Source organism: Galeopterus variegatus, unplaced genomic scaffold (genome assembly GCF_000696425.1).
Source record: "Galeopterus variegatus unplaced genomic scaffold, G_variegatus-3.0.2 Scaffold45, whole genome shotgun sequence".
Taxonomy (NCBI): domain Eukaryota; kingdom Metazoa; phylum Chordata; class Mammalia; order Dermoptera; family Cynocephalidae; genus Galeopterus; species Galeopterus variegatus.
The window spans coordinates 213,321-225,740 of record NW_007726156.1 but is presented as its reverse complement, the minus strand read 5'-3'; the positions used below and the strand labels follow the sequence as shown (position 1 = coordinate 225,740).

The 12,420-nt window shown below is 46.9% G+C and overlaps 2 protein-coding genes across 2 annotated transcripts in view; both read right to left on the bottom strand.

Moving 5' to 3' along the window:
* LOC103589972 (acidic mammalian chitinase-like) overlaps positions 1 to 4,200 on the bottom strand; it is a 34,992-nt gene extending 30,792 nt beyond the window's left edge. The window contains 7 exon segments of the mRNA XM_008572077.1: positions 544 to 679; positions 1,228 to 1,326; positions 1,889 to 2,086; positions 2,568 to 2,621; positions 3,838 to 3,901; positions 3,904 to 4,038; positions 4,134 to 4,200. Of these exon segments, the coding sequence (XP_008570299.1) occupies positions 544 to 679; positions 1,228 to 1,326; positions 1,889 to 2,086; positions 2,568 to 2,621; positions 3,838 to 3,901; positions 3,904 to 4,038; positions 4,134 to 4,200 (753 nt within the window).
* A 5,508-nt stretch (positions 4,201 to 9,708) lies between these two features.
* Positions 9,709 to 12,420, bottom strand: part of CHI3L2 (chitinase 3-like 2) — a 13,459-nt gene continuing 10,747 nt past the window's right edge. Inside the window, exons 9-11 of the mRNA XM_008571875.1 lie at positions 11,642 to 11,758; positions 10,720 to 10,859; positions 9,709 to 9,912 (exon numbers count right to left, since the gene is read on the bottom strand). Of these exons, the coding sequence (XP_008570097.1) occupies positions 10,722 to 10,859; positions 11,642 to 11,758 (255 nt within the window). The 3' untranslated portion in view covers positions 9,709 to 9,912; positions 10,720 to 10,721. The remainder of the gene's footprint in view (positions 9,913 to 10,719; positions 10,860 to 11,641; positions 11,759 to 12,420) is intronic.

Genomic DNA, 12,420 nt, shown 5'->3' with positions numbered 1-12,420 from the left:
CCTGATACTGGATTTGGCATTTGGGACATGACTGGAGCTCAGCCATGCATCCACCTGTCTTCCCAACTGACTTAATATGGTGCTTATAACTGTTTGAGCATGGGATATCCACCTGGGAGACTGTCCAGTGTCAATTTTAAAATTCTTGGTTGAAATCTCCACTGAAATCACATCTAGTATGTTTAGCCAGCTAGTGACCATTAAGCAGACTCATTAGTACAGCCACCTAAGCCACTCAAGTTAGAAAGACAAACCTCGTGGGATGGGACAAAGAAGAAATAGTGGGAGCAGATAGAACATGAAATGTACTCCCAGCATAAATGGAAACGGTATTTTAAAAAATTCTCCAATTTATGGGATTATCCCAAACCAGTATTCTATTTCATTTTTTGTGAAAGATGAATGGATACAATTGGTCATGGAACAGGGAAGTAGGTAACATTAGTGGTCCATCAAGCTTCCTTGGCCTCCCTTCCAGTCCCAGGCCAGGGATCCCATGACATGCTTTGAAGATATCTGTTAGGACTGGCCTGATGAATCCACTTCCTTACTCAACACGTTGAAGTATTTGTAGTCTCCCTTGTCATTGGGTGGTGCAAACAGGGGACTGTCCTCTACTGTGAAGCTCTCCCTGGAGCCCCTTAGGTCATAGGTCATCACATTGATGAGGTCCATATACCTTGGGTGGTGGGGGTAGGGCACAAGAGGACAGAAATGACCCAAGGGAAATCATCTCTCTATCCCACATCCCCTAAAGCTCTTAGTCCCTGCCAATTGTGCTGTTTGTAATTATGCCATAAGGATTCTCTTATGCATTATCATTCTTTATTCCATTCTTCTTGACCTTTATCTCAAGAGCACCTGGTATATAGAAGGCACTCCACACATAATCAATATCCTGTACTCAGAACTTCAGGACGTGTAGAAGCTTGAAACTCAAGTAACCTTCTCCAAACAGTCTTTTACTATGGAGAACCTTGGAAATAGATTTAGAAACAAGTTTATTGTTATGCTGGCTACCCATGCCTCTTTCTTAGGCATTGAGATTATTTTATTCCTTTGAGATACAGCCCTGTCTATCCAGGGTAACTGAGCATTGGTCAATGGTATGTGGGAAAGATCCTGGGGTCACTTAGCTCTGAACATGAGCTCCTGGGCATGGGGTCTACTTATTTAGACACCTCAGGAATCTGGTAAGTAGTCTCAGTTGTACCTTCACCAGCCAACACAGCAGCAGAAATCAGCAAACTGGGCTTGTTGCTCTGGGTGGTCTCTTGCTCAAAAGCCTTATACATTTCCTGTGAAACAGGAGACACTGGACTCAGGCTGGGGGAACCAGTGAGCATGTAATGAGGTCGCAGTTCTCATGAAGGAAACTGTGAAGTGCTCAGTTCAGAGTCCTCTGGTCCAAAAGCTGTTGTTGGTCTCTGGGCGCAAGAGTGAGTTGTCTCCCAAAAACTTGGAAATGAGGAGAATTTGGTCGTCTTCTGAGAAGTAAGCTTTAAAATGAACAAATAATGTCTAGAACAGAAAAATAGAAAAGAAGAAAAGTTATATTAAAGAGGAAAAAATGGCTCCCAGCCCTACAAACTGTACGTGATTGAATCTAATAATAAGAAAAATCAGTGATGGAAGAAAAGGAAATAAGAGTATTAAATCAAGCACTGGTGCTCAAAGTTACATTCCTAACTATAAATCTGTCAACATTCATGATGCTGTCTCGCACCAGCCTCTATAACTCAGCCAATGTGAGTTTTCCTCAAAAGAGAGATCTGGTTTTGTGCTAAAGAAAGCAGGCTTTGAAGCACACAGGTTGGAGTGCGTTCAGCCTCTCCTAGAACCCCTCTGCAGATAGAGGCCTTATTCTGGCCCACCGTGTGCCCGATACTGTGTTATCTGGACACAGCAAGGGTGAGTCATCTTCAACAGGACAGTGAAGAGCTGCTGGGTGTCTGCTGGGCTGCCGCGGTTGCTGGGATGCTCCCAATCTTTGTCCACCGCATCAAAGTTGTACTTCTTCAGAAACCATGAGGCCAACTGGAGGCAGGTCTGATGGTCCTCAGCAGTGGTCACCATGTCTGAGAAGCTGGAGTTAACATTATGATCTTAGTGGCAGTGACAGCCTCTGACATGGACTCTCTCAAGGGCAGGATTCTCCCATGGAGCACTTTAGGGGGACATAGGAGGAAAAAGTAGTGGCCTGAGATCCTGGATACTGTGTTGTCTTTTAGCCTCCTGACTATTTGCCTGGACACACATTCGGTTATTCAGTCATTCATTCAACATTGCTGGGGTATAGTGGTGAATAAAATAGTTTCTGCCCTGGAGGAGCTCATACAGAGAAAGGTATAGATAAGTAAACAGGCAATTAAAATACAGTGTGGTAAGAGCTATGACAGAGGAAGAATAGACTTCAGGGAGAGTTGGTCAGAAAAGAGTCCTGGGATGTCTAACCTGAGGTCTGAGTCCCCAGGGCCACCCACTTTGGAGAAACTCAGAGCCCTTGGTGTTTGGAAGAAGCTGAATAATCTGGAAGTGACTCAACCATGAACACAAGGTCTCATCCCTGGGTTCCACAATTCCAGTCACCAACAGAGAGCAGGGTTTTCAGCTCCGTGTTACTAGAGATAGAAAAACACCAATGTAGAGAAATTCCACTGCAAGGAGATGGCATCTGCTGGTCAATCCTTCCACTCTTACATCCCACATCAAGCCTTGTGTTGGGAGCACAGCTCTCTGGGGGAACAAGATGCCCTCTTGCTGGGGGTACCTCCAGGGCACAGTATAAATACTCATTAGACAAGTTCTTGCTCCCAACTCTGCGAGTGGGCGGATGGATCCTGGTACAGCAGGGAGCTTCGAGAGAAGAAGAGACAGGGCATCCTAGGGAGGACAGGGGAGCTGAAAAGCAGCTCCTTAGCACAGCAGTAGGGGGGCTGAAGCTGCTGGGATACACGAGGCCAACAAGCTGAAAGTCTGAGTCTCCTAAAGAAAAGAGCAAGGAATGGGGCAGTGGGAGGGTCTACTATTTACTGAGTGTCCACTAAATGCCAGGCAATTTACATGCATTGTTCCTGTAACCCTTACAATCCCACAAGGCAGGGACTGCTAATCTCAATTCACCTTTAAGTGATATTCAGAGAGATTGAACTCAGCCAGCTGGTAAGGTGGCAGCGCCAGGATTCAAAACTAACTCCTTTATACCATGGTGTCTCCCAGCAGGACCCCAGATCCTGGCAACAGGACCGTAAAACCGACCCACTGGATTCCCAACAGAATGAAAGTGTCAACCTGTCTGATAAGTTGATCTGGTATTCCTGGGTTCTGGGTTCTATTCCTGGGCTAGAGAAAGCTTTTAACCTCTCCATGACAAACTTTCCTCAACTTTAAAATGGTTTTAATATGCCCACTTCATAATGTTTGTGGTGAAAGTACATAAAATAATAAATGAAAAGCACTTAGTTAATGCCTAGCATGTAGTAGTCACCCCATAAATATGCTAAGCATTTAACTGGCACAAGAACCACTTTAGGTTAAATTGGTAGCTAATTCACAGGTTGGTGTGCGGCCACACCACAACATGGCAAGCTTTGGGGGACACTGATCATAGTGAATCCCTTGTGGATGGCACCTCCGGGGACACATAGGATACAACGCTGAGGATCTGGTTAGAAAATAATCCAGAAAAACGGCAGTAGCAACCCGCCTCTCCTGGAAGAATGACTGTGAGCAGCACTCAGAGGCTAAGATTCTGGCGCCAGTGTCTCTTGGGGGGAAATTCTGAAAGGCTCACAGGAAAACCTCCCACCCAGCACAGAGCCCAAACCCAGAACTCACTAGTTCTTAAGGCCATTGATGCTGGCAGAGAGGGCCTCATCATCCCACTCGATGGTTGTGATCTGTTGTCGGCCATGCCAGCGAAGGCATAGATGATGTGCTTGCAGAAGCAAGGGTCCACATTCTCGGGCATGGAGTGGGCAGTCCCAGGGTGGTACTGGATCCAGCTGGTAAAGTAACAGACAATTTTGGTTGCTGCACCTGGAATGGCAGGGCAATAAAAGGTTGGGCCCTGCCCTGACTAATGTCCCTCCCCAGGGTACTCTGGTACCCCCACCCTCACATGGGGTACTTACCCAGCTGAAGCCAGAGGGCTAGCACTGAAGAAGAAAAGAGACCTTGGTCAGAGGGTGCCAGGGTCATCCTTTCCCTTGCTGGGAAGGAGCAGGCCTGGGGCAGCACTGGTCGTAAGTGGAGAAGGGGAGCTGGGCCCTGCCCCTCTGCTCTATAAGTCCTTTCCCAACATAGGCTCCTGACTGATGCTTTTGGAGAAGATGGCTATTGTAGGTATTTAGTTAGCTACCTGGAAGCTCAGATGATGGTTGACAGCTCAGGAACAAAGAGGATTTGTTGCTATTCTTTCAACAAATCCTTATTAAGTACTGGTGCTGGAGATAAAAAGAAAACTAGACAGGGTCCCTTCCTCAAAGAGTTCACAGCCTGGTGAGGAACTCAAACCTGTAAGCACATAGGTGCAATGCAAATGTGACAAGTGATAAAACCCAGATAAGAACTGAGTATTATGGAAAACAGAGGTCAGGGAAGACTTGCCAAGAGAGGTGACTTTTGGACTGGGCCTCCTGCTTCTCCCTCTAGGCTCCTCTTATTTTGTGCGTATCTCTATCACAGCACCCTTCACACTGAAGGATCATTGTTTGCTGGTCCACCCATGAGAAGTGAACTCCTTGAGGGCAGGGGCTATGCTTACACTTTCAAGTAACCATGACACAGCATAGTGCCCAGGACATAGCCAACTCTCCATCAATATGTGCTGAGTGAACAGACCTGAAGATAAGCCAGATTGGTGGGGAGGGCATTGGAGGTGGAGAAGGGGTGGTTTCAGGTGGAGGGCCCTTGCACAGCAGTCTCTTCACACTCAGAACTAGAGTCAGCTTTTCCAGAACCAACTTCATTCTGCTTTTCAACTCAGATGATGCTTCTAAATTTTATTCCCTTCCAAGCCACTCAACCACACCCAGATGTGCTGCTGTGCCTGGCCCACCGGTCTTTCTCGTGGGCTCCTACCCACAGTTTGGTCATCCTCTCTGAGTAACAAGTTAGTCCTGGGGGAGCTGCATGAACTCCTTAAGACTTTTCTGCCTCCCTCCCAACCTCCTCACACCTGCTCCCAGAGTACTACATTCAGAACATCTGCCTCATTCATGTTTTCCGCTAATCGCTCCTGGTATTTGATGAAGTGCACGTGTTGAGCTCCTGCTCTGTGGCTGGCACTGAGGAGGAACCACAGAACGTTGGAAAGGGAAGGGCCGGCCCGCATCTTCTATCATTTTACATGGGTGGAGAGGGGGAGAGGGCGGCATGGCTTCATCCCACTCCACCAGAGTTACCCACTTTCCCTCCCGTATGAAGCCCTCAGGTGCTCAGTGGGCCTTTCCTTCCTTTCCCACTATGTTATGAACCCCAGGAAGCTGCGAGAGAGGAAGGAGACAATGCAGACCTGGAGCACAGGAGTAGAGGAGGGCACAGAGAGTGAATGGAGGAGAAAAAGCAGGTGCTCTGAAGGCTCAGCTCGCTCGCCTGGAACAGACTACCAGCAGTTTGTCCATTTGGATGCGGAGTCCGAGATGTGAGTTCCAGTCTGAATGGGCACTTAACAGCTTTTTATAGGGAGCATTGCTGGCCCTCCACGCTATACCTGGCTCCCTCCTGTAGGCAAGTTGATACATCAGGAAGAAAGGGGTAGGGGTAGCACATGGCTCCCCTTCACCCTCTGAATCTTATCTGTGTTTTCTGTCTTGGGTAATCAATACAAGGACACAATGGAGATTCTTTGAGAACAGCTTTAAAAGGCAGTTGGCTGAAGGAACATTTAAGAGAATGGCATATCTGGCACACATAGGAGGCTGACCTAGGGTCCAAGATCATTACAGGTCAGAGTAGGCCCCACATGTCATAAGAGACCAGCTGGATCCTAGGGCAACCGTTTGACTGGGCTATATCCTTGGGGCACAAGGGTGGGGAGCTCCTGCCCAGATCACACCCCTTGATTCTATTGTAGCAACAGATGTTGGGTAGTGGCTACACGTGTGTGAGTTTTCATCAGGTTTGGAGTAAGAGAGCATCGTTTTCCAAGGTTACTTCTCTTTATTTGAAGATTGTCTAGTTTACAGAGAACAGAGGAAATTGACCTGGGACAGACATTTCTAATTAGGCTTTGACTCAAAAAGGAGAAGCTGCAAGTCCTGGGACAAAGTCCCAGGGAACCACATACATTAGAGAAAAGACAGCTGCAAAAATGCTCCTGGATTGAGGCTCTGAGAATCACAATATTTTAGGACTTGCCTTCCTTCACTCCATCCCCAGCCTTACTACTCATACAGAAAGGGATTCCACCTACAGGAAGCCCACCAAGATGCCACATCACAGGTTTCCAGGCCATGTCTGAGGGTCTCTCAGCCCCAGAAGACAATGAGAGGAGAAAAGGTGTGGTCCACTCCTCTCCAAGGCAGGCTTGCTTTTACCCTTGGCATTGACACCAGCCCCACGACATCTATGCAGCCTGACTAAAATCCCTTCTAAGAGAAGGTGGTGGTGCTGGCTGCATTCCAAGCACATGTGAGATATCTCCTACTTAGAGGTCTACCAGGTGTAAGTTTTCAAGATTTTCTGAAAGATGTTGATTACGTCCTTGGACACTTCAATCCCAGACCCATTTAGAGGCAATTTGGATTCACAGAGAAGACAAGAATGGATCCTAGAGGCTTCAGTACAAGGATGTGGTCATGCAGGGCTGATGGTACTCCCAGTGCTGTCACCCATAATCTTCCCCCATTCTTCCCAGGCTTCTGATTCAGCCTAGCCTTTGCCCGAACCCTAGAAGACTGCCCATAACTGGAGGTACTGACTAACTAGCATTGGACCAGTATTGAAAATAATAATAGCTAACATTCATTCAGTACTTACAATGTGTCAGGTGCTTCACATGTATTAATTTATTTAAACCAAACTACTCCTTGAGGCAGATGCTATTATTATCATCTGTTTCATGGATTAGGAAAACTGAGGCACAGGGAAACTACACAAACTGCCAAAGCTCACTCTGAGAAGTAGCAGAGCTGTGATCCAAGCAGAGACAGCCTGCCTCTGGGGGCGGGGTTCATATGACCTTCTGACTCTCACCCACCCCTGTGCAACTCTAAGATGTGCTTCCTCTTTGGCAGAAGACTCTTAGTCTTCAAAGATCTCCTCAGAGGGGTTGTCTGGGGGAAAAAAGAGGAAAAACAAAAAAAGGCTGACCAGGGTCCCACCCCAACCCCAGTCAAAGGAGAAGCCCTGATCCTAACCTTCTCCAGGATGTTTGCAAAGTAAATGGTTTTCTCCTCACAGCAGAGGACGCAAGAGGAACCACAGAGCTCAGGGCTTGAAGCCCAAGATACAGAACTTTAATGGGCTCTTAGGCTCCATGCAAGGTCAAGGTTAATGTGTCAGGCAGCTAGCTGTTCATGGCCCATCTTGTGCCCACTTCAACAGCAGGATGATGGAAGTGTTAAATTAAATTTGGCCTGAGGATGTCTCTATACTTCGAGTTCCTGTATAAGAAACTGCAACCTAACTTAGTATGTAAACAAGCGGAAACCTAGTCTAGCAGTATATTTAGCAGTATATTTTTTTGTAACAGCTAGTTGGATATCAGGCAATCACAAGCAGCCGGCTCATCAGATCATGTCCAAATATGGCAAATTCCTAGCTGTAACTAGTCAAGCTCCGCCTGTACTTTACTTCCCTGTTCTGTCTGTAAATACTCACTGCCCACACTGCAGAGCAGAGCTCTCTGAACCTCTCCTGGTTCTAAGTGCTGCCTGATTTATGAATTGATCTTTGCTCAGATAAACTCTGTCAAATTTATTGGTCTAAAGTTTTTCTTTTAATGAAAGTGACAACACACAAGTAATGCTCATTATGTGTCAGGCACGGGTGCAAATGCTTTGTAAATATTAACCATCATGTCACTGGGAGTAGGTGCCCTTGTCCCCATTTTAGAAATGTGAAAACCAGGGCTCAGAGAAGGTCTTGCCCAAGGTCACATAGCCAGTAGGTGACTGACAAAGCCAGTGTGAACCCAGGAGATCTGACTCCAGACTGTGTTCTTGATTATCCTGCTCTTCTGCTTCTCTAGAACTTGATTACCAGAGAGAGCAAAGGACTGACCCAGAGCTAGAAAGTCAGAGAGGTGCTCCAAGAAATGTCTACCTTGTAGAAAGAAGATCTGAGCACTGGAAAAGCATTTCGGGAAACTTGGAGACTAGTTTTCCCTACTGTCCATCAGTGTGTGCCATCCCCGTCCTTTGGTATGTATGTCCGTTGTTCTCTCAGTCATAGGGGATACTCAAAGCAATTGTGAAACAAGTCTCCTAGTATTCCCACCTGTATTCCCCATCAGATCATGTAGCCACCTCTAATCTCCTCCTCCACAGAAATTTTGGTGCTGCCATGTTCTGAGATTCAATCTAGTTGCCACCACTCATCAGACAGATGTCCTTACACTCCTTGAGCTCCAGTTAGTTCATCTGAAAACTGGGCTAATTACGATCTACTTCACCAGCCATGAGGATTAAATATGTGCATGAAAGTGTTGTTCAAAGGTCAGGATAAAAATCATTTTTCTAGAAGGAAAAGATTGGAAGAGAAATGGGAGAATGGGGGAAAACAGTACATCCTAAAATTAAGGTGTCTGACCTTAGTCCTGGGCAAGAGGGGTCCCTGCTATGGGCATCATGCTTTAGAGAAAGTGTCGGCAAACTTTTCCATAAAGGACCAGGTAGTAGATATTGTAGGCCTTACAGGCTATAGTCTTTCTGTTACAATTTTTCAACTCTGCCATCGTAGATAGAAAGTGGATACAAACAATATGGAAACAAATTGGGCATGGCTGTGTTCCAATAAAATTTTATTTACAAAAATAAGCAGTGGGCTGTGTTTGACCCATGGGCCATAAACTGCTTTCCCTGCTTTAGAGGGTCCCACTCTGGTCCTCTCCCAGCTGCACCCCTACTCATGAGGTGAGGAGACTGCAGGGCTAGGGACACACCCACCTGGAGCTCATCCCTCCTCTTTCAAACCACCATCCGGATACCCAGGATTCCTGCCCACATAGCCCTAATAGCCTGTGCCCACTTTCAGGGTCTGCACAGGCCTTCTCCCTGGGTCCACCAACATTGAGGGTAGGCAACAACGCTGCTGTGCACATGCCTGGCCAACAGGCTCTTGTGTGTGTGTTGGGGGGTAAAGGTGGGGTGTAAACAAAGCTTGGATACAAAGCTTGGATGCAAAGCCTGAGATGTCCACAAGTATGACATGAGGCCCCTGCTCAGTGAGACAGAGCTGAATGTGGGAAGGGAAGGGGGTTGCCCGTGGACTGGGAGCCGAGGGCAGCCGCTGCCATATTCTGGTGGGGAATTCCGAGGAGTCTGAGAATTCTAAATTCAAACCTGATCTTCTAGGTTGTTGTGAAGTCATATTTGTTAATGTAGGATCATACGTCATTTTTTAATAGTATGTTAGCTCTTTTTAATATCTAAACATGGGATATGCAGGCCTCCATTTGTACCCTAGCCCTGGGCCCCAAAATTAGTAAGGGCAGGACAACTCTATACACAGGGTTGAGGACTGAACAAATGAGTCCACACTGGCTGGAGTAAAATGATTTTTTTAATTGTGCCTCAGGGCGACAAGGCCACAGCTGCAGGAGAGCAAAGCCAGGCCCAATCCAAGGTCTGAGAGAAAGTCAGGGAGGGCCTGGAAGAGAAAGCCCTGGAGTCTGGGGAAACCCTGATCCTGGAGAGGGAGCAGGAAGCAGGCAGCAAGCTCACTTGCCAGCTCTGCTGCAAATTAAGCCTGGAAACAAAAGGGAGAGTATTTCAAAGCTCAACTCAGTAATCTGAGGCCTGAATCAAGTTATTAAGCCATGGATGCTCAGAGCTGGCCAGTCAGCCAGGAGTTTTCAAACCGTTCTGGACCCTTCCCCAGGAAAGCATGGCTGGTTCTCGTTAGTTGTCTGCAGTGAGCCCAGACCCCCGCTCTGCCACACTCTGCCCTAGAGTCAATGGGTCTCAGCATGGCTGGTTGGTCAGCACAGGCTCCACCTGCACGAGAGGATCTCCAGTGCGCTCAGGGAGTCCGGGGTCCCGGGATGGAGCAGCAGCAGAGCCACTGCCTTCAAGGTCCCAGGTACGCTTGGGAAGGAGCACATCTCCCAGATGTCTAGACTAAGTAAGATCAGCTATAGGTGGGGGGAGGGTAACGAGTAGGTAATGACTGAGATTGGATTTCTCATCAGTCCAGTGAGATGAGAGCATAGGGTCAAATTTATTCTGATTCAGGAAATTAAAACATGCTGATGTTTTTGTAACCGAGAATTGGGGTGGGATCAATATTTATTTCCCTCATATGTGTAAACAAAGCCCTTAGCTCACACTGTGCTCAATAAATGGCAGCCAAAATTACTATTTTTATTATTTTAAAAGTCTATGGGAAGCCTACCAAAAGGACAGGCCCCACCTAATTGATAAGAAAACATGCAGAAGATATAAAAGAGCATGAGAAAGGATCGGTCCAGATATGTGAACACAGTCCCCTCCAGTCTCCTGTGCCCTGCTCTGCCATCTCTCCACCCATTGCCAGGCCCAGCCCAGACTCTGTTACCTTCACAGGGAGCCAAGGTTTCTCTTGACAGCTTGGACAAGAGGGTAGGGGCCCTGGTTGCACGATTTGCCAGTGAAGTCATCCATGTCAATAGACCAGATCACAGCCCCTCCCAGATTTAAAGTCTTTAGAAATTGAACCTGTGGGAGGCAGAAAGGGACATACAGAAATTATAGGAGGCCCTTAAGTGCCATGACTAAGTCAGGTTCAGATGAGGGCTTGAGCTTAGAATGCAGCAGTAGACTTATTGGTTTTAAGGAATTAGAGAGTCCTTGAAGCAAGAGGTTTCTCAGGGATGGAAGGAGAGGACCACTGACTTTTAGCTGCTCTCATTCTGGCTCACGGAGTCACCACACTCCAGGTCCAGCATTCTTGGAGGTTGTGAAAACTCTAAAGCTTCATAACTAGGGAGCCCTTAGCAAGACAAGTGCCCTGGGGTTATCAATTACACTTACGCAGCCTTCCTGCCCTAAGCCCTGAAGGCAAACAAATGTCTTACCAAGGTCTAAGAACTGGTAGGGTCAGAAATCTGGAGCCTCCTAGATAGGTAACCCTTGATAAGGACTGAAGGAGTTGTCCTGAGATAACCGACAAGGCGGATAACCATGTATATACAGACACCAATCTTTCCTTTATTCCTTCTCCCTCTCACTCCTCCTTTCTCTCCACTCCTCACTTCTCCACTTATTCTCAGTTCTTCCTTGCATCCTTTCCAATTCTCCTGCCTGTACCACAGGTGCTCACAGGTGTGACTTAGAGTTACCACTAGATTTAGGCTACAGAGGCCATTGGATCCCATCCTAGAGCCTGGGGCCCCAGAAGCTTCTCTCTTTCAATATAGAGCATTGAGGCATTTTTCCACCTATAACAACTCCCCACCCAGAGGAGTATCCCTCTGTTCTAGACCATCTTGCCTACCTACCTTGGTCTCTATACTCTCAACGTCGTCATAGCCCACCCACTGGTTCCCCTTGACTGCATAGGGAACCTGCTGATCCTGCAGCCTCGTGATCTTGGCTCCTTGCAGGAACTGGCAGATCTGTTGGAAGAAAGAAGAAGAGGGTCAGTAATAGGCTCTTCTTTATCCTAGGGATCAGACAATGAGAGAAATGACCTGACATACAGAATGGACAATCCAAGGTAAACCACTGAGAACTGTCTGTGCTAAGACCTTATCAGGAGGAGGCACGAGCAGCTGGAAGTCAGAAAGTGCTTGAGTTCCAGATCAGACTCCAGCACTGACCAATAAACCTTTCCATCTCTTCATTTTCAAAATGGAAATAATTATGTCTCCTACATACCCACTTTACAATATTGTTGTTAGGATCAAATGAACTAATATATGTTTAAAATTTTAACCCCACTTCAATCCCATTACTTCCTCTGGTCCCCTCTCATTCCCAAAATGTCCTGTTTTGGGAGATATCTCCCCCTACCCATCATCAGCTACTTTCTCTTTCTGTTAGCATAAATCTACTAAAAAATATAAATCTTCTTGGGCCGGCCTGTGGCTCACTTGGTAGAGTGCGGTGCTGATAACACCAAGGCCGCGGGTTTGAATCCTATATAGGGACGGCCGGTTTGCTCACTGGCTGAGCGTGGTGCTGACAACACCAAGCCAAGGGTTGAGATCCCCTTTCCGGTCATTTTTAAAAAAAAAAAAAAAAAAAATATATATATATATATATATATATATATATC